This window comes from Heterodontus francisci, chromosome 17 (genome assembly GCF_036365525.1).
Source record: "Heterodontus francisci isolate sHetFra1 chromosome 17, sHetFra1.hap1, whole genome shotgun sequence".
Taxonomy (NCBI): Eukaryota; Metazoa; Chordata; class Chondrichthyes; order Heterodontiformes; family Heterodontidae; genus Heterodontus; species Heterodontus francisci.
Genome location: NC_090387.1, coordinates 39,215,444 through 39,241,825, shown reverse-complemented (window position 1 = coordinate 39,241,825; position 26,382 = coordinate 39,215,444). Strand labels below are relative to the sequence as shown.

The 26,382-nt window shown below is 44.0% G+C and overlaps 1 protein-coding gene across 1 annotated transcript in view; it reads right to left on the bottom strand.

Annotated features, from left to right (window-relative positions):
* Positions 1-26,382, bottom strand: part of zcchc14 (zinc finger, CCHC domain containing 14) — a 195,899-nt gene that overhangs the window by 10,681 nt on the left and 158,836 nt on the right. The window contains exon 12 of the mRNA XM_068049302.1: positions 23,644-25,104. Within this exon, the coding sequence (XP_067905403.1) occupies positions 23,644-25,104 (1,461 nt within the window). The remainder of the gene's footprint in view (positions 1-23,643; positions 25,105-26,382) is intronic.

Below are 26,382 nucleotides of genomic sequence, written 5' to 3'. Positions count from 1 at the left end.
TTAGAACAATTGTTACATTTTGAACATATATTTTATATAATATTGGTTTGCCAAGAATACTAATAAATGACGCACTGTTCAGGTTACTTAGGTAATCAACATTACCATTATTGTTAAGTACAGAAGTCACTTTCAAAAATAAATAAAACTGGATGGTGGTATCTTCATTCTTTGAAGGAGGGAAAGTAAGAACTTCATTCTTTACCGCATCACTCACACGTGGTCGGAAGTTATCCAATCTTGATTAGTTCTGGGAAATTACATTTTTTGGCTAAGGCAGGACAGCTCCCATGCAATCCCCATTTACACCCAGTATAATAGTCAAGCATTTGCACAACATCTCAGTTCTTTAGGATTTACACCAGCCTAAAATTCCTCAGAGATCTGATGGTTTTCACCCCAAGGTATTAGACTCAGAGTTATACAGCACAGAAACAGGCCCTTCGGCCCATCATGTCCGTGCTGGCCATCAAAACCTAACTATTCTAATCCCATTTTCCAGCACTTGGCCCGTAGCCTTGTATGCTATAGCATTTCAAGTGCTCATCTAAATACCTCTTAAATGTTGTGAGGGTTCCTGCCTCTACCACCTCTTCAGGCAGTGCATTCCAGGTTCCAACCACCCTCTGGGTGAAATTTTTTTCCCTCAAATCCCCTCTAAACCTCCTGCCCCTTACCTTAAATCTATGCCCCCTGGTTATTGACCCCTCCGCTAAGGGAAAAACGTTCTTCCTATCTACCCTATCAATGCCCGTCATAATTTTGTATACCTCAATCAGGTCCCCCCTCAGCCTTCTCTGCTCTAAGGAAAACAACCCTAGCCTTTTCAGTCTCTCTTCATAGCTGAAATACTCCAACCCAGGCAACATCCTGGTGAATGTCCTCTGCACCCTCGCCAATGCAGTCACATCCTTCCGAATGTGTGGTGCCCAAACTGTACACAGTAATCCAGCTGTGGCCTAACTAGCGTTTTATACAGCTCCATCATAACCTCCCTGCTCTTATATTCTATGCCTCGGCTGATAAAGGCAAGTATCCCATATGCCTTCTTAACCACCTTATCTACCTGTGCTGCTGCCTTCAGTGATCTATGGACAAGTACACCAAGATCCCGCTGACCTTCTGTACTTCCTTAGGTCCTACCATCCATTGTATATTCCCTTGCCTTGTTAGTCCTTCCAAAATGCATCACCTCACACTTCTCAGGATTAAATTCCATTTGCCACTGCTCCGCCCATTTTACCAGCCCATCTATATCGTCCTGTAATCTAAGGCTTTCCTCCTCACTATTTACGACACCACCAATTTTCGTGTCATCTGCAAACTTACTCATCAGCCTCCTATATTCACGCCTGAATCTTTAATGTACACTGCAAACAGCAAGGGTCCCAGCACCGATCCCTGTGATACACCACTGGTCACAGGCTTCTACTTGCAAAAACAACCCTCGACCATCACAATCTGCCTCCTGCCACTAAGCCAATTTTGGATCCACTTTGTCAAATTGCCCTGTATCCCATGGGCTCTTACCTTCTTAACCAATCTCCCATGCAGAACCTTATCAAAAGCCTTACTGAAGTCCATGTAGACTATATCAACTGCTTTACCCTCAGCTACACATCTAGTCATCGCCTCGAAAAATTCAATCAAGTTAGTTAGACACAATATCCCCTGACAAAGATATGCTGACTATCCCTGATTAATCCCTGCCTCTCCAAGTGGAGACTAATCCTGTCTCTCAGAATTTTTTCCAATATATTCCCAACCACTGATGTTAGACTCACCGGCCTGTAATTACCTGGTTTATCCCTGCTACCCTTCTTGAATAAGGGCACCACATTCGCTGTCCTCCAGTCCTCTGGTACCTCTCCTGTGGCCAGAGAGGATTTGAAAATTTGTGTCAGAGCCCCTGCTATCTCCTCCCTTGCCTCACATAACAGCCTGAGAAGTTGGTGAGCAAATTGTTAATACGATAGTGAAAACTCTTTTCAGGCTAATAAAGCAAAATACTGCAGATGCTGGAAATCTGAAATAAAAGCAAGAAATGCTGGAAATACTCAGCAGGTCTGGCAGCATCTGTGGAGAGAGAAGCAGAATTAACATTTCAGGTTAGTGACCTTTCATCAGCACTGGCAAAGATTAGAAATGTAATAGGTTTTAAGCAAATAAAGTGGGGGTCGGGCAAGAGATAACAAAAGGGAAGGTGTTGATAGGACAGGGTCACAGAGAATAAATGACAAGAAGGTCATGCAGCAAAGGCAAATGGTATGTTAATGATGTGCTGAAAGACAAAGCGTGAGCGCAGATAGGGTGTTAATGGACCGAAACATGAACAGCCCTGGCCCAAAGCACAAACATGAAAAAAAACAGTGGGGCATGCACAGGGTAAAAAAATGAACGATGAAACAAACAAAAATTAAATAAAAAGAAAAAAATAACTACAAATAAAAAGGGGGGCCTGTCATGCTCTGAAATTATTGAACTCAATGTTCAGTCCGGCAGTCTATAGTGTGCCTAATCGATAAATGAGATGCTGTTCCTCGAGCTTGCGTTGATGTTCACTGGAACACTGCAGCAAGCCCAGGACAGATATTTGGGTATGAGAGCAGTGGGGGGGGCGGGGGTGTGGGGAGGAAGGTGTTGAAACAGCAAGCAACCAGAAGCTCGGGATCATGCTTTCGGACTGAGCAGAGGTGTTTTGCAAAGTAGTCACCCAATCTGCGTTTGATCTCCCCAATGTAGACGACACCACATTGTGAGCAGCGAATACAGTATACTAAATTGAAAGAAATACAAATAAATCACTGCTTCACCTGAAAGGAGTGTTTCGGGCCTTGGATAGTGAGGAGGGAGGAGATAAAAGGGCAGGTAACACACCTCTTGCGATTGCACGGGAAGGTGCTGTGGGAAGGGGACCAGTGTTGGGGGAATGGAGGAGTGGACCAGGGTGTCACAGAGGGAATGATCCCTTCAGAATACTGACAGGGGAGGGGAGAAAGATGCGTTTGGTAGTGGCATTACGCTGGACGTGGCAGAAATGGCAGAGGATGATCCTTTGGATGTGGAGGCTGGTGGGGTGGAAAGTGAGGACAAGGGGAACCCTGTCGGGGTTCTGAGAGGGAGGGGAAGGGGTGAGGGCGGAGGTGCAGGAAATGGGCTGGACACAGTTGAGGGCCCTGTCAACCACAGTGGGGGGGGAAATCCTCGGTTGAAGAAAAAGGAAGACATATCAGAAGCGCTGTCGTGGAAGGTTGCATCATCAGAGCAGATGCGTTGGAGGCAGAGAAACTGGGAGAATGGAATGGAGTCCTTAGGCAGGGTGTGAAGAGGTGTAGTCAAGATAGCAGTGGGAGTCAGTGGGCTTATAATGAATATTAGTAGACAGCCTATCCCCAGAGATGGAGACAGAGAAGTCGAGGAAGGGAAGGGAAGTCTCAGAGATGGACCATGTAAAGGTGAGAGGAGGGTAGAAATTGGAAGCAAAGTTGAGAAAGTTTTCCAGTTCGAGCCGGGAGCAGGAAATGGCACCAATACAATCATCAAGGTACTGGCAAAAGAGTTGGAGGAGGGAGCCCGAGTAGGACTGGAACAAGGAATATTTGACATATCTGATATGTCTTCTTTTTTCCTCAACCGAGGGTTCCCCCCACTGTGGTGGACAGGGCCCTCAACCGTGTCCGGCCATTTCCCGCACCTCTGCCCTCCCCCTTCCCCAACCTCCCAGATCCGCGACAGGGTTATCCTTGTCTTCACTTTCCATCCCACTAGCCTCCACATCCAAAGGATCATTCTCCACCATTTCTGCCATGTCCAGCGTAATGCTCTGCCAAACGCATCTTCCCCTCCCTCCCCTGTCAGCATTCTGAAGGGATCATTCCCTGTGCGACACCCTGGTCCACTCCTCCATTACCCACAACACCTCGTCCCCTTCCCACGGCACCTTCCCATGCAATCACAGACGGTGTAATACCTGCCCTTTTACCTCTTCTCTCCTCACTATCCAAGGCCTGAAACACTCCTTTCAGGTGAAACAGCGATTTATTTGTACTTCTTTCAATCGAGTATACTGTATTCACTGCTCACAATGTGGTCTCCTATACATTGGGGAGACCAAATGCAGATTGGGTGACTACTTTGTGGAACACCTCCACTCAGTCCAAAAGCATGACCCTGAGCTTCTGGTTGCTTGCCATTTCAACACACCACCCCCCACACCCGCTCTCATGCCTACATATCTGTTCTGGGCTTGCTGCAGTGTTCCAGTGAACATCAACACAAGCTCGAGGAACTTGATTGAGTTTTTTGAGGAAGTGACAAAGATGATTGATGAAGGAAGGGCAGTGGATGTTGTCTATATGGACTTCAGTAAAGACTTTGACAAAATCCCTCATGGCAGACTGGTACAAAAGGTGAAGTCACACGGGATCAGAGATGAGCTGACAAGATGGATACAGAACTGGCTCAGTCATAGAAGACAGAGGATAGCAGTGGAAGGGTGCTTTTCTGAATGGAGGGCTGTGACTAGTGGTGTTCCGCAGGGATCAGTGCTGGGACCTTTGCTGTTTGTAGCATATATAAATGATTTGGAGGAAAATGTAGCTGGTCTGGTTAGTAAGTTTGCGGACGACACAAAAGTTGGTGAAGTTGTGGATAGCGATGAGGATTGTCAGAGGATACAGATCGGTTGGAGACTTGGGCAGAGAAATGGCAGATGGAGTTTAATCCGGACAAATGTGAGGTAATGCATTTTGGAAGATCTAATACAGGTGGGAAGTATACAGTAAATGGCAGAACCCTTAGGAGTATTGACAGGCAGAGAGATCTGGGCGTACAGGTCCACAGGTCACTGAAAGTGGCAACGCAGGTGGATAAGGTAGTCAAGAAGGCATACAGCATGCTTGCCTTCAAGAGTATAAAAATTGGCAAGTCATGCTGCAGCTGTACAGAACTTTATTTAGGCCACACTTAGAATATTGCGTGCAATTCTGGTCGCCACACTACAAGAAGGATGTGGAGGCTTTGGAGACAGTACACAAGAGGTTTACCAGGATGTTACCTGGTCTGGAGGGCATTAGATATGAGGAGAGGTTGCATAAACTCGGATTGTTTTCACTGGAACGACGGAGGTGGAGGGGCGACATGATAGAGGTTTACAAAGTTATGAGTGGCATGGACAGAGTGGATAGTCAGAAGCTTTTTCCCAGGGTGGAAGAGTCAGTTACTTGGGGACATAGGTTTAAGGTGCGAGGGGCAAAGTTTAGAGGGGATGTGCGAGGCAAGTTCTTTACACAGAGGGTGGTGAGTGCCTGGAACTTGCTGCCGGGGGAGGTGGTGGAAACAGGTACAATAGCGACGTTTAAGAGGCATCTTGATAAATACATGAATAGGATGGGAATAGTGGGATACGGTCCCCGGAAATGCAGAAGGTTTTAGTTTAGATAGGCATCAAGTTCGGCGCAGGCTTGGAGGGCCGAATGGTCATTTCCTGTGCTGTACTGTTCTTTGTTCTTTGAACAGCATCTCATTTACCGATTAGGCACGCTTTCGCCTGCCGGACTGAACATTGAGTTCAATAATAATTTCAGAGCATGAAGGGCCCGACCTTTTTATTTGTAGTTATTTTTTATTTTCATTTTATTTTTGTTTGTTTCGTCATTCATTTTTTTAAACCATGTGCCTGCCCACTGTTTTTTTTCATGTTTGTGCTTTGGGCCAGGGCTGTTCATTTTTCTGTTAATTAACACCCTCTCTGCACAAGCGCTTTGTCTTTCAGCACACCATTAACATACCGTTTACCTTTGCTCCATGACCTTCTTGTCAGTTATTCTCTGTGATCCTGTCCTATCAACACTTTCCCTTTTGTTATCTCTTGCCCTACCCCTACTTTATTTGCTTAAAACCTATTACATTTCTAACTTTTGCCAGTGCTGATGACAGGTCACTGACCTGAAATGTTAACTCTGCTTCTCTCTCCACAGATGCTGCCAGACCTGCTGAGTATTTTCAACATTTCTTGTTTTTATCTCTCTTTTCAGGAATTGTCTCCTTGGATTAGGAAATTGGCAATGTTACTCCACTATTTAAGAAGGGCAAGAGAGATAGACAGGAAATTATGGGCCTATTGGTCTAATGTCAATTGTTGGGAGGCTACTAGAAGTTGTGGATAGGATTTTGAGTGTTGGGTTGGGACCCAGACGTGGGGTCAAATGAGGGTCACCACCCTGCACTGTGGAGAAACAGTCATATACGAACAGATGAATTAAGTGCAGGAGTAGGCCACTCAGCCCCTCGAGCCTGCTCCGCCATTCAATACGTTCATGGTTGAACTGATTACTCCACATTCCTGCCTACCCTGATAACCTTTCATTCACTTGCTTATCAAGATTCTATCTACCTCTGCCTTAAAAATATTCCAAGTCTCTGCTTCCACTGCCTTTAGAGGAAGAGAGTTCCAAAGACTCAAGAACCTCAGAGAAAACATTTCTCCTTATCTCTGTCTTAAATGGGTGACCCCTTATTTTTAAACAGTGACCCCCTAGTTCCAGATTCTCCCACAAGGGGAAACATCCTTTCCACATCCACCCTGTCAAGACCCCTCATGATCTTATATGTTTCAATCAAGTCGCCTCTTACGCTTCTAAATTCCAGTGGATACAAGCCGAGGCTGTCCTTGTAAGATAGCCCGTCCAGTCCAGGTATTAGCCTAGTAAACCTTCTCTAAACTGCTACCTATGCATTTATATCCTTCCTTAAATAAGGAGATCAATACTGTACATAGTATTCCAGGTGTGGTCTTACCAATGCCCTGTATAGCAGAAGCATAACCTCCCTACTTTTGTATTCAATTCCTCTCACAATAAACAATAACATTCAATAGCTTTCCTAATTACTTGCTGTAACTGCATACTAACCTTTTGCGATTCATGCACTAGGACACTCCGATCCTTCTGCATCTCAAGAGCTCTGCAATCTCTCATCATCTAGATAATATGCTTCTTTTTTATTCTTCCTGCCAAAATGGACAATTTCACATTTTTCCACATTATACTCTATTTGCCAGGTCTTTGCCCACTCACTTAACCTATTTATATCCCTTTGTAGCCTCCTTATGTCCTCTTCACAAGTTACTTTCCTACCTATTGTCTCATCAGTAAATTTAGCAACCATACCCTCAGTCCCTTCATCCAAGTCATTTTTATAAATTGTAATAAGTTGTCACCCGACAGTGATTTTTCTTGTATTGGACAATTAGTAGCCAGAAGACAGGCTCACCATCCAATTAAGAACACCGGGTGGGTTGTCGAAGCTGGAAGGCCAATAAGAGGAGGCCCTCCAGCTCGGAAGGAGCAGCAGCCAGGTGAGAAAGAGAAAGCGCCTCCATCTTGAGGGGCCCTCTCTGCAACTTTCAAAAGTTTTAAATTAAAAAGGGCCTCAGCAGCTGGGCCACCATTGAGGAGGGTGAATCCCTCCACAGGGCAGCCTGCGGCTGGAGCTGTCATCAGGCAGGCAGGAAAGGCCTCAGAGCCTGTCTGGAGTGCTAGTGCCCTGGTCTGCTGCCGGGAGGCCGCCTCCAGGCAGCTGGTGTAGTTCCCGATGTTTGCAGGGGCCTGCAGACTGACTGGACAATAGGTCAGTACCTCCCCTTAGTTGGCTACCTGCCCTTTGCGGGCGGGCAGCCCTTCTGCCACTGATCCTGCCTCCAGGAAAATGGATTGGAGGCGGGATGGTGCCCACAAACCGGCGTGCCGGCCGGTGGTACAAATTTTCACATCCGCCTGCCTCCATACATGCCCCTGTATGCCACCATGTTATTAGGTAAGAGCAACTTAGCAGTTGGAAAAAATACTTGCTGACCAGATGGAGCTAGCATTGATTTGCAATGGGTAAGCCACGTCTAAAAAACTGAGCTGATTGTATTGAGGAGTTAACAAACATGGTAGATAAGGGAGTGAGTATGGTTGTTATTTAAGAACATAAGAACTAGGAGCAGGAGTAGGCAATTCAGCCCCTCGAGCCTGCTCCGCCATTCAATACGATCATGGCTGATCTCATCTTGGCCTCAACTCCACTTTCCTGCCCGTTCTCCATAACCCTGCAACCCATTACTAATTAAAAATCTGTCTATCTCCTCCTTAGATTTACTCAATGTCCTGGCATCCACCGCACTCTGGGGTAGTGAATTCCACAGTCTCACAACCCTTTGAGAGAAGTAATTTCTCCTCATCTCTGTTTCACATCTGCTACCCCTTATCCTAAAACTATGACCTCTTGTTCTAGATTGCCCCACAACAGGAAACATCCTCTCTACGTCTACTTTGTCAATCCCCTTAATCACCTTATATACCTCAATTAGATCTCCTCTCATTCTTCTAAACTCTAGAGAGTAAAGGCCTAAACTGCTCAATCTCTCTTCATAAGACAAACCCCTCATCTATAGAACCTCCTCTGAACTGCATCCAATGCAACTACATCCCTCCTCAAGTAAGGGGACCAAAACTGCACGCAATACTCCAGGTGCGGTCTCACTAATGCCTTGTACAGTTGCAGGAACACTTCCCTAATTTTATACTCTATTCCTTTCGCAATAAATGCCAAATTTCCATTTGCCTTCCTTATTACCCGCTGCACCTGCATACTAGTTTTCTGCAATTCATGCACGAGGACACCCAGATCCCTCTGCACCAAAGCACTCCGAAGTATCTCTCCAATTAGATAATAATTTGCCTTTCTATTCTTCCGACCAAAATGGATAACTTCACACTTATCCACGTTAAACTCCATCTTCCAAATTTTGGCCCATTCACCTAACCTATCCCTATCCATTTGTAAATTTCTTATTTCTTTATTGCAACTTAGTATCCCAACTATTTTAGTGTCATCTGCAAATCTGGCTATAGTACCTTCTATCCCTGCATCCAAGTCATCTATATAGATTGTAAATAGTTGGGGCCTGAGGACCGAACCCTGTGGCACCCCACTAGTTACATCTTGCCAACAGAAAAGGATCCATTTATCCCAACTCTCTGTTTTCTGTTGGTTAGCCAATCCTCTATCCAACTAATGAATTGCCCCTAACCCCATGTGATCTCACCTTGTGTATTAACCTTTTGTGCGGCACCTTATCAAATGCCTTCTGGAAGTCCAGATATACTAGATCTATAGGATCCCCATTATCCACTTTACTTGTTACATCTTTGAAGAACTCTAGCAAATTAGTCAAATACGATTTATCCTTCATAAAACCATGCTGACTCTGATGGATTGCATTTTGAATTTCTAAATGTCCTGTTATTACTTCCTTAATAATGGATTCTAACAATTTCCCAACGACAGATGTTAAACTAACTGATCTATAGTTTCCTACTTTCAGCCTCTCTCCTTTTTTGAATAAGGGCGTTATATTAGCATTTTTCCAATCCACTGGAACCTTTCACACATCCAGGGAATTTTGCAATATTATAACCAATGGATCCACTATCTCCGCTGCCACTTCCTTTAAGACTGTAGGATGTAGGCCATCAGGCCCTGGGAACTTGTCTGCCTTCAATCCCAATAGTTTGCTCAGTACTTTTTCCCTAGTGATGATGATTGTTCTGAATTCCTCCTTTTCTATAACCGCTGCATTACTTGTTACTATTGGGATGGTACTAGTGTCCTCCACCGTGAAAACTGAGGCAAAATACTGATTTTTAGTGTCTCTGCCATTTCTGTGTTCCCCACAATTAACTCTCCAGTCTCATCCTCCAAGGGACCAACATTCACTTTAACTACTCTCTTCCCTTTTATATACTTATAGAAGCTTTTGCTATCTGTTTATATATTTTGCGCTAGTTTTCTTTCATAATTTACCTTTGCTCTTTTTATTACTTTTTTTAGTAACCCTTTGTTGATCTTTAAAAGTTTCCCAATCTTCCAGCCTGCCACTGGCCTTTGCAATATGGTATGCCTTAGTTTTTGTCTTTATGTTATCCTTAAATTCCTTGCTTAGCCACGGATGTTTTTTCCCCCTCTTACAACCTTTCTTCCTCTCTGGAATATATTTTAGTTGGGAGAAATTGAATATCTCCTTAAACATCTGCCACTGCTCATCAACTGTCCTACCTTTTAGTCTTCCTGCCTAGTCCACTAGGGCCAAATCTGTCCTCATGCCTATGTAATTACCTTTGTTTAACTCCAGAACGCTAGTGTGGGACTCCAGTTTCTCGCCCTCAAACTGAATTTGAAATTCTAGCATGCTATGATCACTCTTCCCTAGAGGATCCTTAACTATGAGATCATTAATTAATCCCACCTCATTACACATTACCAAATCTAGAATAGCCTGCTCCCTGGTTGGTTCCACAACATATTGCTCCAAAAACAATCTCTACTACATTCAATGAACTCTCCCTCGAGGCTACCCTTGCCAATATGATTAATCCAGTCTATATGCATATTAAAATCACCCATGATTATTGCCATACCTTTCTTACAAGCCCCCAGTATTTCCTGGTTTATATTGTGCCCCACTGCGGAGCTACTGTTTGGGGACCTACAGATTACTCCCACCAGGGTCTTCTTTCCCTCGCTATTTCTTATTTCTACCCAGACTGATTCTACGTCTTGATCTCCAGTGCCTATATCATTTCTCACTACAGTACTGATCTCTTCCTTTACTAACAAAGCTACACCACCTAATTTTCCTTCCTGCCTATCCTTCTGAAATACTGAGTACCCTTGGATATTCAATTCCTAAACCTGGATTCCCTGCAACCACGTCTCAGTAATCGCCACTAAATCATACCCATTCGTCTCTATTTGCACTGTTAACTCATTAATTTTATTCTGAATGCTTCGTGCATTCAGATACAAAGCCTTTAAATTTGTTCTATTATCAAATTTCCCTACTCTTGTACCATTCCTTGGTGCAATATGATGTTCACACGTTCTGTCCCTACCTTTTATTTTCTGGTAACAATCAGCCTCATCACTAACCTGCACTCCTACCTTCTCCTTTCAATTTGACTTCCTAATTTTCCATGCAACTGAAACCTCTCCCCCACTATTTATATCAACTTCCAGAAGGTATGCAGCAAAGTTCCACATAAAAGACGGTTAACAAAAATGAGAGCACATGGAATTGGGAGGAACCCACTGACATATGTAGGGAATTGATTCGGAGGTAGGAAGTAGGGATAATGGATATGTACTCCAAATGGCAAGATATGACTCGGGGTGTCCTCCAGGGATCTTTACTGGGGCCACAGCTATTCACCATATTTACAAATAACTAAATGAAGGAATAGAGAGCAATAGAGATGATGGCGTAGTGGTAATGTCACAGGACTTTAAAAAAAATTCTTTCATGGTATGTGGGTGTCACCTGCAGGCTAGCAATTGGTGCCAATGAAGCACATTGCTGTGGGTTTGGAGTCACATGTAGGGTCAGTTTAGGTAAGGACAGCAGATTTCCTTCCCTATCGGACATTAGTGAACCAGATGGGTTTTTGCAACAATTGATGATAGTTTCATGGTACTATGACTGAGACTAGCTTTCACGTCCAGATTTTTTAAAACTAATTAATTTAAACTCCACCAGCTGCCATGGTGGGATTTGAACCCATGTCCCCAGGGCATTAGCCTGGGCCTCTGGATTAGTAGTCCAGCGACTATGCCACTGTTTCCCCAGTAGTTATCCAGAGACCCAGGCTAATACTCTGAGGACATGAGTTAAAATCCCACCACACCAACTGGTGAAATTTAAATTCAATTAATTAATTTCAGTTAATTAATAAAAATCTGGAAATGAAAGCTAGTCTCAGAATGTCATAATCTCATCTGGTTCACTAATGCATTTTAGGAAAGGAAATCTGCCATCCTTACCTGGTCTGGCCTACAGCAATGTGGCTGACTCTTAACTGCCCTCTGAAATGGCCTCGCAAGCCAGTGTACAAAACTGTTACACAAAAGTTGAAAAGGAATAAAGCAGGATGCATCGACCCAAACACCAGACAATGGCAAACCCAGCCCTGTCGACCCTGCAAAGTCCTCCTTACTAACATCTGGGGGTTTGTACCAACATTAGGAGAGCAGTCCCACAGACTAGTCAAGCAACAGCCTGACAAATTCACATCACGGAAACGTACCTTATATTCAACGTCCCAGGCACCATCACTATTCCTGGGTATGTCCTGTCACACCAGCAGGCCAGATGCACCAGTTGTGGCGGCACAGTGGTATACAGTCAAGAGTGAGTCACCCTGGGAGTCCTCAACATTGACTCCGGAGCCCTTGAAGTCTCATGGCATCAGATCAAACATGGGCAAGAAAACCTCCTGCTCATTACCACCTACCGCCCTCCCTCAGCTGATTAATCAGTATTCCTCCATGTTGAACACTACTTGGAAGAAGCACTGAGAGAGGCAAGGGCACAGAATGTACTCTGGGTGGGAGACTTCAATGTCCATCACGAGCGACGAGTGCCTCGGTAGCACCACTACTGACCAAGCGGGCTGAGTCCTGAAGGATACATCTGCCAGACTAGGCCTGCGGCAGGTGGTGAGGGAACCAACAAGAGGGAAAAATCTACTGGACAATCTACCTCAACAATCTACCTGTTGCAGATGACTCTGTCCATGACAGTATTGGTAGGAATGATCACTGCATAATCCTTGTGAAAATGATGTCCTGTCTTTATGCTAAGGATACCCCCCCCCATCATTTTCTGTGGCACTACCACCATGCTAAATGGGATACATTCAGAACAGATTTGGCAGCTCAGAACTGAGCATCCATGAGGCACTGTGGACCATCTGCAGCAGCAGAATTGTATTCAACCATAATCTATAACCTCATGACCCACACATCCCTCACTCTATCATTACCACCAAGCCAGGGGATCAACCCTGGTTTAACAAAAAGTAGAGGAGAGCATGCCAGGAACAGCATCGGGCATACCTCAAAATGAGGTGTCAACATGGCAAAGTTACAACACAGGACTATTTGCACGCCAAAAGCGGAAGCAGCATGCAACAGACAGAGCTAAGCGATCCCACAACCAATGGATCGGATCAAAGCTCTGCAATCCAGCCACATCCAATCATGAATGGTGGTGGACAATTAAACAATTACCCAGAGGAGGAGGCTCCACAAATATTCCCAACCTCATGATGGGGGAGCCCAGCACATCAGGGCAAAAGAAAAGGCTGAAACATACGCGACTATCTTCAGCCAGAAGTGCCTCGTGGATGATCCATCTCAGCCTCCTCCTGAGGTCCCCAGTATCACACATGCCAGTCTTCAGCCAATTCCATTCACTCCACATGATATCAAGAAACAGCTGAAGGCAAAGGATACTGCAATGGCTATGGGTCCTGACAACATGCTGGCTGTAGTACTGAAGACTTGTGCTGCAGCACTTGACGTGCCCCTAGACAAGCTGCTCCAGTAAAGCTACAACACTGGCATCCACACGACAATGTGGAAAATTGCCCAGGTATGTCTTATCCACAAAAAGCAGGACGAATCCAATCCAGCCAATTACCACGCTCGATCATCAGCAATGTGATGGAAAGTGTCGTTGGACACCACTTAAACAGCAACAACCTGCTCATTGATGCTCAGTGTGGGTTCCACCAGGGCCACTCGGCTCCTGATCTCATTATAGTATTGGTCCAAACATGGACAAAAGAGCTAAACTCAAGAGGTGAGGTGTGAATGATTGCCCTGGATATCAAGGCAGCATTTGACCGACTGTGGCATCAAGGAGCCCAAGTCAAACTGAAGTCAATGGGAATCAAGGGGGGAAACTCTTCACCGGTTGGAGTCATACCTAGCACAACGGAAGATGGCTGTGGTTGTTGGAGGCCAATCATCTCAGCCCCAGGACATTGCCAAAGGGCAGTGTCCTAGGTCCAACCATCGTCAGCTGCTTCTTAACAGATGTTTCCTCCATCATAAGGTCAGAAGTGGGGATTTTCACAGACGATTGTACAATGTTCAGCAGCATTTGCAACTCCTCAGATACTGAAGCAGTCTGTGTCCATATGCAGCAAGGCCTGGACAACATTCAGTCTTGGGCTGATATGTGGCAAGTAACATTTGCGCTAAAGGCCTGCTCAGGTCTGCAAAAAAACCCCCGATCTGAGCCCAACAGAACCACATCCGACCCGAGCCCGACCCGGCCAGAGTTTTTCCATTTTTTCCTGCGCCCGACCTGACCATCAGTTAATTTACCTTCCATTTTTCACTTTGTTGCTGATCTGCACAAGCTTAAAATAACTAACAAAACCTCCTTTCCACTCCAAAAGTTAAATTAACAGTGCAGCCACGTACCTGTGATAGAGCGTGTCCGGCCCGGGCCGACCTGAGCCCAAATGCCGGACGCGGAAGTGCAACCCAACCTGATCCGACACCAACACATGTTGTCGGGTCCCGTCGGGTTCAGGTCGGGTAGCAGGCCTTTAATTTGCGCCACACAAGTGCCGGACAACGACAATCTCCAACAAGAGAGAATTGAACCATCTCCCCATGACATAAAACAGCATTACCATCCCTGAATCCCCCACTATCAACATCTTGGGGGTTACCATTGACCAGAAACTGAACTGGAGCAGCTACATAAATACTGTGGCTACAAGAACAGGTCGGAGGCTGGAAATTCTGCAGCAAGTAACCCACCCCCTGACTCCCCATAGACTGTCCACCATCTACAAGGTGCAAGTCAGGAGTGTGATGGAACAGTCTCCACTTGCCTAGATGAGTGCAGTTCCAACAACACTCAGGAAACTCAACACTATCTAGGACAAAGTAGCCCGCTTGATCAGCACCCCATCTACCACGTTAAACATTCACTCCCTCCACCACCGATGCACAGTGGCAGCAGTGTGTACCATGTACAACATGCACTGCAGCAACTCAACACACCTCCTTCGACAGCACCTTCCAAACCCGTGACCTCTTCCGCGACAAGAACAGCAGACATATGGGAAAACCAATGTGCAAGTTCCTCTCCAAGTCACACACTATTCTGACTTAGAACTAGATCGCTGTTCCTTCACTGTCGCTGTATCAAAATCCTGGAATTCCCTAACAGCACTGTGGGTGTACCCGCATCAGATGGACTGCAGCAGTTCAAGAAGACATCTCACTAGCACCTTCTAAAGAGTAATTCAGGATGGGCAACAAATGCTGGCCTTGCGAGCGACATCCACATTCCATGAAACAAATTTAAAAAATCTAAATTTGGTAACAACATTAAGTTAAGTAGTACAATAAATAGTTTACATGGGAGCAGAAAGTCACAAGGAACATTAATGAATGAAAAATATACTGTGGGAAAGAGTTTGGACCAAAGGCAGATACATTGGAGAATTTTCTTAATGGCGAGAAGCTATGTACTGTGGATGAGACACAGAGCTGAACCACAGATTGCAACATTAAAAGAATGCAACATAATCAGAGTGGGAAGTGGAGAATTTGGTGAGTGAGAATTTGATGCACAGGATGAAGGAGGTGCTCCTTTTTGGCTTTAATACTTGTAGCGGTTTGTGTACCTGCTTTTGTAGCCACAGTATTTATGTGACTGCTCCAGTTCAGTTTCTGATCAATGGTAACCCCAGGATGTTGATAGTGGGGTATTTAGGGTTGGTAATGTATTGAATGTCAAGGGGAATTTGGTTAGATTCTCTCTTATTGGAGTTGTCATTGCCTGGTACTTGTGTAGCGTGAAATTTACCTTCCACTTATCAGCCCACACCTGAATGCTATCCAGGCCTTGCTGCATATGGACACAGACTGCTTCAGTATCTGAGAAGTTGTGAATGATACTGACCATCATACAATCATCAGGGAACATCCCAATTCTGACCTTATGATGGAGGGAATGTTATTGATGAAGCAGCAGAAGATGGTTGGGCCTAGGACACCACCCTGAGAAACTCGCAGCCATGTCCTGGGGCTGAGATGATTGGCCTCCAACAACCACAACTATCTTCCTTTGTGCTAGGTATAACTCCAACCAGTGGAGAACTTCCTCCCTTGATTCCCATTGACTTCAGTTTGGCTAGGGCTCCTTGATACCACAGTCGGTCAAATTCTGCCTTGATATCCAGGGCAATCATTCTCACCTCACCTCGAGTTTAGCTGTTTTGTTGTGTTTGGACAAGGCTGTAATGAGGTCAGGAGCCGAGTGGTCCTGGTGGAACCCAAACTGAGCATCCCTGAGCAGATTATTGCTGTTTAAGTGGTGCTTGATAGCACTGTCGACGACCCCTTCCATCACTTTGCTGATGATCAAGAGTAGACTGATGGGGCAGCACTTGGCTGAATTGGATTTGTCCTGCTGTTTGTGGATGGCACATACCTAGGCAATTTTCCACATTGTCGGGTAGATGCCAGTGCTGTAGCTGTATTGGAACAGCTTGGCTAGGGCACGGCTATTTCTGCAGCACAAGTCTTCAGTACTACAGCCAGGATGTTGTCAGGATCCATGGCCTATGCAGTATCCAGCGCCTTCAGCCATTTCTTGATATCACGTGGAGTGAATCAGATTGGCATGTGTGATGCTGGGGACCTCAGGAGGAGGCCAAGATGAATCATCCACTAGGCACTTCTGGCTGAAGATGGTTGTGAATGCTTCAGCCTTTTCTTTTGCACCGATGTGCTGGACTCCCCCATTATTAAGGAGGGGGATATTTGTGGAGCCACCTCCTCCAGTTAGTTATTTAGTTGTCCATCACCATTCACAACTAGATGTGGCAGCAGAGCTTTGATCTGATCCGTTGGTTGTGGGATTTCTTAGCTGTCAATTGCATGCTGCGTCTGCTGCTTGGCATATAAGTAGTCCTGTGTTGTAGCTTCGCCATGTTGACACCTTATTTTTAAGATATGACTGGTGCTGCTTCTGGCGTGCTCGCCTTCAGAACTCACTGAACCAGGGTCGATCCCCTGGCTTGATGGTAATGGTAGAGTGAGGGGTATGCCAGGCCATAAGGTTACAGATTGTGTATGAATGTAATTCTGCTGCTGCTGCTAATGGTCCACAGCGCCTCATGGACACCCAGTTTTGAGCTGCCAGACTTGTTCTGAATCTATCCCAATAAGCACAGTCGTAGTGCCACACAACACAATGGAGGGTATCCTTAGCATAAAGACAGGACTTTGTTTTCACAAGGATTGTGCAGTGGTCACTCCTACCAATACTGTCATCTGCAACAGGTAGATTGGTGAGGACAAGGTCCAGAAAGTTTTTCTCTCTTGTTGATTCCCTCACCACCTGCCATAGGCCCAGTCTGGCAGTTATGTCCTTCAGGACACGGCCCGCTCAGTCAGTAGTGGTGCTACCAAGCCACTCGTGGCTTGTGATTGGCACCGAAGTCTCCTACCCAGCATACATTCTATGCCCTTGACACCATCAATGCTTCTTCCAACTGGAGTTCAACATAGAGGAGTACTGATTCATCAGCTGAGGGAGGGAGGTAGGTGGTCATCAGCAGGAGTTTCCTTGCCCATGTTTGACCTGATGCTTTGAGACTTTATGGGGTCCGAAGTCAATGTCGAGGACTCCCAGAGTAATTCCCGCTCTACTGTATACCACTGTGCCACCACCTATAGTGGATCTGTCCTGCTGGTGGGCTAAGACATACCCAAAAATGGTGATGGCAGTGTCTGTGACATTGAATGTAAGGTATGTTTGCATGAGTATGACTATGTCAGGCTGCTGCTGGACTAGTCTGTGGGATAGCTGTCTAATTTTGGCACAAGATCCCAGAAGTTAGTAAGGAGGACTTTGCAGGAATGACAGGGTTGGGTTTGCTGTTGTCATTTCCGGTGCCTAGGTTGATGCTGAGTGTTATGCCCAGTTTGGCATAGGGTCAATCAAATTAGGTGTCTAAATGCATGGTTGAAACAGTGATGTTGGAGGCAGCGGTTTCAATTTAAGGGGCACTGGCATCAGTATTGGGGGGAAAAAGGGAGCTGTTCCGTTGGGACAGAGTCCACTTAAACTGGGCTGGGATCAACATCCTGGCACATCAAGTAGCTAGGGCAGTATATAGGTCTTTAAACTAATTAGGGAGAGAGAGGGTTCAGGTAAGGGCACTTTATAAGTTTGAAGAGAAAAGCTGAGACTGTAGACCAGAGTAGCCATTTGGGTAAAATCAAGCAGGTTGCTTGATCAGTGCTTGGGCCTCAGCAACTTACAATTTATATGATGACTTAGATGAGGAGACTGAGTTTAATATATCCAAGTTTGCTGATGATACAAAGCTATTTTGGAAAGTAAGCTGTGAAAAGGATGCAAAGAAACTGCAAAGAGATACAGACTGGTTAAGTGATTGGGCAAGAAGGTGGCAGATGGAATATAATGTGGAGAAGTATGAAATTATCCACTTTGGTAGGAAGAATGGAAAAGTTACTAAATGTTGGTGTTCAGAGGAATTTAGCTGTACACAAACCACAAAAAGTTAACAATCAGGTACAGCAAGCAATTAGGAATTCAAATTATATCTTAGCCTTTATTGCAAAGGGGTTGAAGTACAAGAGTAAGGAAGTCTTTCTGCTAGGCACTTGGAGTACTGTTTTGGTCTCCTTTCCTAAGGAAGAATATACTTTCCTTAGAGAGGGTGAAGGTTCACTAGATTGATTACTTGGATGAGAGGGCTGTCCTATGAGGAGAGATTGAGTAAAATGGGCCAATATTCTCTGGAATTTAGAATAATGAGAAGTGATTTCATTCAAACATACAAAATTCTTAGAAGTTTTGACAGGGTGGATGCTGAGAGACTGTTTCTCTGGCTGGAGAGGCTAGGACTAGGGGTCATCGTCTCAGGATAAGAGGTCAGCCATTTAGAACTGAGATGAGGAGGAATTTCATAACTCAAAGGGTTGTGAATCTTTGAAATTCTTTAGAGGGCTGTGGGTGCTCAGTTGTTGAGCATATTCAAGACTAAGATCAAGTCTTTTGGGCACTGAGGGAATCAAGGGATGTAGAGATAGGGAGGGAAAGTGGAATTGATATAGAAGTTAACCATGATTTTATTGAATGGCAGAGCAGGCTAGAGGAGACATATCACCTATTCATGCATCTAAATCTTGTGTTCTTATGAGCAGAGAGATTTAGGGATCCAAGAATAGAAGTCAAGAAGAGGTAGTAGATAGGTACAAAAAAATTTAAAGGCTACTGGAAAGTTTGCTTTTTTCTCAGGAGGGCTGGAATACAAAAGGGTGGAAGTTATGGTACAGCTGTACAGAGCTCTGATTAGACCCTATCTGGAGTACTGCATTCAGGTATGGGCACTGCTATTCAAGAACAATACACTGGCATTGGAGGGGGTGCAGTGCAGATTCACCAGAATGATACCAGGAATAAAAGAGTTAAATTTTTAGGGCAGACTGCATAGACTAGGCTTGTATTCCTTTGAATATAGAATAGTAAGGGGTGAACTAATTGAGCTATTCAAGATGATCAAAGGATTTGATTGGGTAAATGGAGGAAAACTATGTCCTCTAGTGCAAGAGTTCAGAATAAGGGGCATAATCTTAAAACTGGAGCTAGGCTGCTCAGGATGATGTCAGAAAGCAGTTCTTCACACAAAAAGAGTACTGGAAGTCTGGAACTCTCTGTCCCAAAAAGCTGTTGAAGCTAGGTCAATTGAAAATGTCAAAACTAAGATTATGACATTTTGTTAGGCCATGGTATTAAGGAATACCGATGCAAGTTGGGTGGATGGAATTAAGATAGTAATCAACCATGATCTAGCTGAATGGTGGAATAGGCAAGGCTCTGAATGACCTGCTCCTGTTCCGACGTTCCGTTGCATCTAATCTGTCACATCCTTGTGATTTTGGTGATTACACATATATTTAGTGGCTTCCGACACTTGCACCTGGCCACCAAAAACATCTACTATAACTTGATTTATGTAGCGCCTTGAACATATGTAAACATCCCAAGGAGCTTCACAGAGGCATAATCAAACAAAAATCGATGCTAAGCCAAAGAAGATATTAGTAGGGGTAACTAAAAGTTTGGTCAAAGAAGTGAGTTATTAAAAGAGCCTTAGAGGAGGAGAGGGTGGTGAAGATGCTCAAGGACTGAACTGTTGAGCATGTGGCTCTAGACTGTGAGAGGTCTGTAATTCCTCAGCTGCTCTCGTAATCTAGAGTAATAAAGTGATTGGATTGCATCCATTTTACCAATCTCAGGAATTAAGGCAAGACTCCCAAAGTTCATGGCCTTTTGTGCATTAGTGGCCCTGATCATTTAACTTCCAAAACGTCTCTGACTAATTCAGTATCTGTGGCTGGACTTTAAGAAAATTCTTGAAATTGTCGCGTTATTTCTGTCCCACCATTTTAATTTCATTTGGTCAAACTGCACTCGGCACAGAGACAAAGGTTGGCAATTAAAGGCAGATAAATTAAACAATTCTGGTATAGTTCATTAAGAGCTAAAATGCATCATTATATATTGTTCCCAACTCTCACTATCTAATTAGTGTTTAATAATTGTCATTCCTAGTAAACTTGGTCTTTTTGTAATTTTGTAATTAGTTTATTTTCTTTAATCACTCACCTGGCAACTGGAATGTGGCTGGGTGAAAAGCCTTGTATGGCCGTTTGCAACCAGAGATTTCTCAGTGTAAAGAAGCTTACAAAAACTAAAATACTATAAATGCTGGAGATGCAAAATAAAACAGAAAAAAACTGGAAACACATAGCAGGTCAGTCAGTCAGTATCTGTGAAGACAGCAGACAAGCCCACGAGTCTTTCACTCATACTCTGTCTGCTACAAGCTTTGGGGTGCCTCTGGGGTATTCCTGGTATATCCTGGGAATTCCGTCCAGCACCGACCTCATTAGAACTAGTGGAAACCAGATTTACAATGCTCCTTCACAAAGAAATACAGTGTTTAGTCCAATTCTTTGCTTGGTGTTTCTCTATCTCAAAAACAGGAGCATCAGCCACCGTGCTTAAAATTTAAAGCTGTTAATATTTCAACTGTCATGCAGGTACTCCAGTAACTGAATACAGTTTCTTGATGAGGATCCCAACTTGTGAAGCAAGAGTCTTCTGCAAGATTAAGAAACACTTGTGTCCATAATTTTAACCATTAGTATGTTAATATAGTGAAATTATGTTAAATACTCAGCTGGTTGGTTAAGTCCTGGAAAATAATTTGGATCATAAGCCTCAAAACTCAAGTGCTGCTGGAACCCTGTAACTTTTCAGAAGTTGGAACATTCGTAATGTAGGTTGAAACTTCTGTGCAGTACTGTGGAAGTACTGCACTGTCAAAGACACCATCTTTGGATGAAATATTACATTGAGGCCCCATGTTTGCTCTCAGGTGAATTAAAAAGATTTTGTGACAAAGAGGAGCAGTGGAGTTCACCCTGGTATCCTTGCCAATATTTAACCTTCAATCAACACCAACAAAAATCTGACTATCTGGTCATGATCTCATTGCAGCTTTTGATATATGCAAATTGGCTGCTGCATTGTCTACATTACAATAGTGACGACACTTCAAAGTACTTCAGTAGTTGTAAAGCGCTTTGGGACATCCTGAGCTTGTGAAAGGCACTATATAAATGCAAGTTCTTTCTTTATTTTCTTTTAATCCCTGAAGCAAGAAACCGATGAGAACATTCTTGAATTGTCCCTGAAATCAGGGACACATAAAGGAAAGACACTGTAAAGGTAACAGCTTGGAATTCTCAGAGTTGTGCAATACTCCTATGAATAAATATAAATGCAATAAAGGAATAGAATACAAGGCGATAGAAGTCATGTTTCAGCTATTCAAAGCCTTGGTTAGACCACACCCAGGGCTGAATCTTCTGTGCCTGCGATGGCGGGCGAGAAAAACGGCAGCCTGCCTGCGCAGGACGCATTTCGCAAAGCTGCCACAATCTTCCGTGCAGCAGCTCATTTAACTAGCTGGGGTGGGCCACTCCCCTCCCCCCCCCCGATCACATGGAGAGGGCTGGCTGGCTGTCCCTGGCAGTGGCATCAGCTGCCTGTGTGCAGGCGGTGACGCCATTTTTAAAGGGCTTTCAGCCCCACCGGGAATTTTAAATATTTAAAGATAAAGTTAAGAAAGATAAGTAAAGACATTTCCTCTGCCCCTGTCCCACCCCCCCTAATAACAATTAATTATTTTCCTTCACCCACCCCCAAACTCTTATCTTGTCCATCTGATCTTCCCCCCACTCCCCAAACTGCATAAACTTTAAGCTCCAACCCTTCCCACCTTCCCCTACACCCATGATGTTACTTTGACCCCATTCCCCCCCACCTCCCGCGCTGATAAACTTACCTCCTCCCCCCTCTCCACCAGTGCGGCGCCTCATTTTCCCGGACGGGGATCCAAAGGCATGGGAGTCCCAGCCAGTAGCCTGAAGATCGCAGCGGGACATCAGGTGATGGCGTAAGTATCATTTATTCATTCATGTTAATCTATTTAGATATTCAAATGGGGGTCCCGTTGCCGAGCAGCAGGGGGGGGGGGGCTGCCACAAGGCCTTGCCGCCGTCGGTAATATCGGGCTGGGCCCTCCTGGGGCGACGGCCCTCTCCCGGAGGCATCTTCAGGATGCCTGCCACGGACCCGGATGCCTGGGGGAGAACAAAATCCAACCCCTAGAGTACTGTGAGCAGTTTTGGGCACCACACCTTAGGAAGGATATATTGGCCCTGGAGGAAGTGCCATGTTGATTTACTAAAATGGTACCCTGTACTCCAAGGGTTAAGCTATGGGGAGAGATTAAACAAACTAGGGTTGTATTCCCTGGTATTTAGAAGATTAAGGGATGATTTGATCAGTTTTCAAGATATTAAGGGGAAGAGATGGGGTAGATTGGGAGAAACTATTTCTGCTAGTTGGGGAATCTAGGACTCGGGAGCATAGTTAAAAAATTAGAGCCAAAACTTTCAGGAGTGAAATTAGGAAACACTTTTTCATGCAAAGGGTGATAAAAGTTTCAAATTCTCTTCCACAAACAGGTTTGAGGGGCTGAATGGCCTACTCCTGTTCCTACATTCCTAGATTTTCTAGAATGCTGCTGGTTATGAATTTTGCAGATTTCTGAGATATAGTTTAAGCATATTTACTATCTAGCATCAGACATGAAGATGTTGCATTGAAAGAGCAATTCTGACCATAGTCAAGTACTTTTGCAAACTCTCTGTGCTGAAAGGAACTGCTTTGCATTATTAAGCATTCCTTTGCAATGAATCTCAGATTCTCTCCTTGCAACCATGTGAAAGTACTGCCTGGTCATTCACAACTATCAATTAGTTTCCTAGTTGCACAGTATGTAGAGGCTTAACAAAGTAGAAAGAATTATAGTTAACTAACAGATCTTCAAGCTTTCACTTTTTCTTAACTTCATTGCATGCTGAAAGTTGATCAAATATACTTATTCAGCTAACTGCATGTTTGCCTGTGATCTGCAATGAAAGATGACACTGGTCTGGGCTTCAAAGATCTCATGCTTTTAACTATTAAGTGAACTGACACAATCTCTTCTGTCTTTCCATTTAAAAAACTACAAACCCCTATGTTCATTTTAAATGGCATCAATTCTAAATGAATTAATTCTGACAACTGAAGAAAGTTTACCAATAGACAGTACTTGTAAAAATCCTGGCATACATTACCTTGCTGATTGGAATCCATAGCTGGCTGCTTGCAGTCCTGAGCTCGATGCCCATTAGCCCCACAGTTGTAGCATGAAATATGCCCATTCTTTTTATGTCCTGATCCATTTGTGCTTCCTAGCATGTTTTGTGTCTGATATACTGCAGTTGTACTGCCCAGGAAATTCTGCATGGGAGGCATGACAAAGCTCGACTGTCCACTTAAGATGGAATCAGGAGTCAAACCAGTATTGTAAGCAGGGGGTGGAACAACTGGATAGGGAAAGGCAGTACCATTATTATATTGGGTGCTGATGTAACCACTGTTACATAAAGGGCTGAATGGGAAAATTGGAAAAGTTAACACTGAATGCCCTGAAAATGGGCTTTGGAAATAATTGGCATAGTTAATCGTCACAGGATTTGAACCACAGTTTCCACTGCAGCCACATGAACTGCACACATTACACCCACTTTGCTGCTGCTGCTGCTGCATCGGGATATTCATTCCTGAGCCACCACTACCATTATTGCTGTTAATATAACTGTTTTCAGCCACAGAAGAGAGAGTCGGGCTGGAACTAGGGATAGGGCAATTTGGCACACTCACAATGTTTGTGAAGGACACAGAAGAGTGACTATTGGCAGGTGCATTGTTGTTATTCGTACAGAAAGTGCCAGAGATGGAAGTTACAGGTGAACACTGAATCGTTGAAAAGGCAACTTTGGTGTTGGCTGAATAAGGAACCGTCCTTGAGCTTATTACAGCAGGTGAGACACTTTTTACTTGTACAACACTATTATAGGCAGACTGCCCCACCAGCATAGGTTCTGTAGGAATGGAGGAGGAGACAAGAAGTTTCATTGGTGGATGAGAAAGATTATATGCAGCATTAGATGTTGCAGTAGTTGAAGAACTAATGTCCACTCTCGGTATTGATAATGGAGTAGTTTTGGGTGTATTGTCTGTGGAGGAAGGAGGTCCAACTTTAGTTCTAATTCCAAAGTTTACAACTTTAGATGGAATCCCACTGTTTTCCGAAACAATAGTAGGCATTTGGGAAGCCTGAAGTGGAGGAGTTGGCATTACATCTACAACCATGGCTCCAAGAGAGCCAAACTTTTTTTCTACTTTGATGCTACTGCCAGGGCCTTCATGAAGTTTGCTTCCAAGATCAACAGATGAACTTGCATGGATTGGAGAAGAAATGCCAGTAATCGGCTTGATATCAAAACTGCCTCTTTCTGATTTTCGTACTGAGTTCAACATTCGACTGGGGGCGATGTTTGAAGAGATCACTGGCATGAACTGTACAGTGGAAATGGCTGAAGATACATGGCTGGGATGGGCCAATCCAGTTTCATTTTGCACTGGTGAAACTTGTGCTGTGGGTCTCCACGACCCAGTGTTTAGGTTGCTTAGGTGAGTTGATAACATTGCCGGTTTGTCCTTTATTTGAATGTCCAATACAGTCTCCGCATCTGCAATAGCATTTAAATAAAAATGAACACATTAAAAAAGGTGCAATTATTTATTCTGTATAAACTATTGTCAATTAAAATTTATGAAAGATTGCTAATGTAGCATTTCATAACTATAATTTGTAACACAAAATTATTAAAATACTCAACACCTCTATATTATGATGTATAGGAAACAGCTTTTGAAGTGGTGGATGTTTGGATTAATATTATATATTCAAGATGGATGAATTAATATTCAAGTCGATAAAAGGATTGCTTTTGTGTTCCCTCACTTATGCCAAGCTATTTGGCCTGCTGCAAGTGCAAATTGAAAAACTGTGAGTATGTTGCCCTTTATTTTCTGTCCCTTGTTTGTCAGTAACCAGAACTGGATACAGTACTCAATCTGTGGTCTTATCAGTCCATTATACAGATTGATCATGAATTCCTCCAATTTGTATTCTACAATTCTAGCTATAGAGTTCAACAGTCTGCTGCTCTACATTGGGTAGATATTTTGAACATCTACTGAGATATCATAGGCCTCTTTCAACTTCATCCTTAGCTTTACACAGTGTCAGTCTTGGCATATTGGTAGCCCCTGAGGCAGAAGGTTGAGTTCAATTACACTCAGAGACTAGAGCATGAAATCTAAGCTAACACTTTGTTGCAGCACTAAAGAAGCTTTGAACTATTGGAGGTATGACCTCTCAGATGAGATGTTAAACCAAGGCATAGTCTGCCATCCCAACTGGGCGCAAAGATTCTATGGCACTATTCTACGAATAGTAGGAGAATTCTCCTGGTGTCCTGGCCAACATTACTATAACAGATTATAAGCTCATTTATTTTATTGTTGTTTGTGGGACATTGCTGTGCTTAAATTGGGTGTCACATTTCCCTACATTATAACATTTCAAAAGGGCTTTGGGATGTCCTGAGGTTGTGAAAGGTATTCCAATCACAAGTTCTTTCTTTTTAGGTTCTTGCCACTTCTCTAATTGCCTTTTTACCATTGAAATGTTTAAAGAACTTGTAACTATTGGGTTCTGTGTGTAACCATGCTTTTTCTAGGTCCCTTTTTGCTCCCAATTATCCTTTTAACATGATTTTGCCATACCCCTTTACCCTGCAGCATTTGTAGTGGTCATTTTCTTCTTTTTCATTTTGATTTGTTCAATAACTCATTGTTTAGCTTGAGTTTCCTAGTTTTAAGTATGTATTTACCCAACATGCTCAATATTACTAGGTTGATTTTAACTTCTGGCAGTGGCAGAAAACAGGTGGCAGCTGATT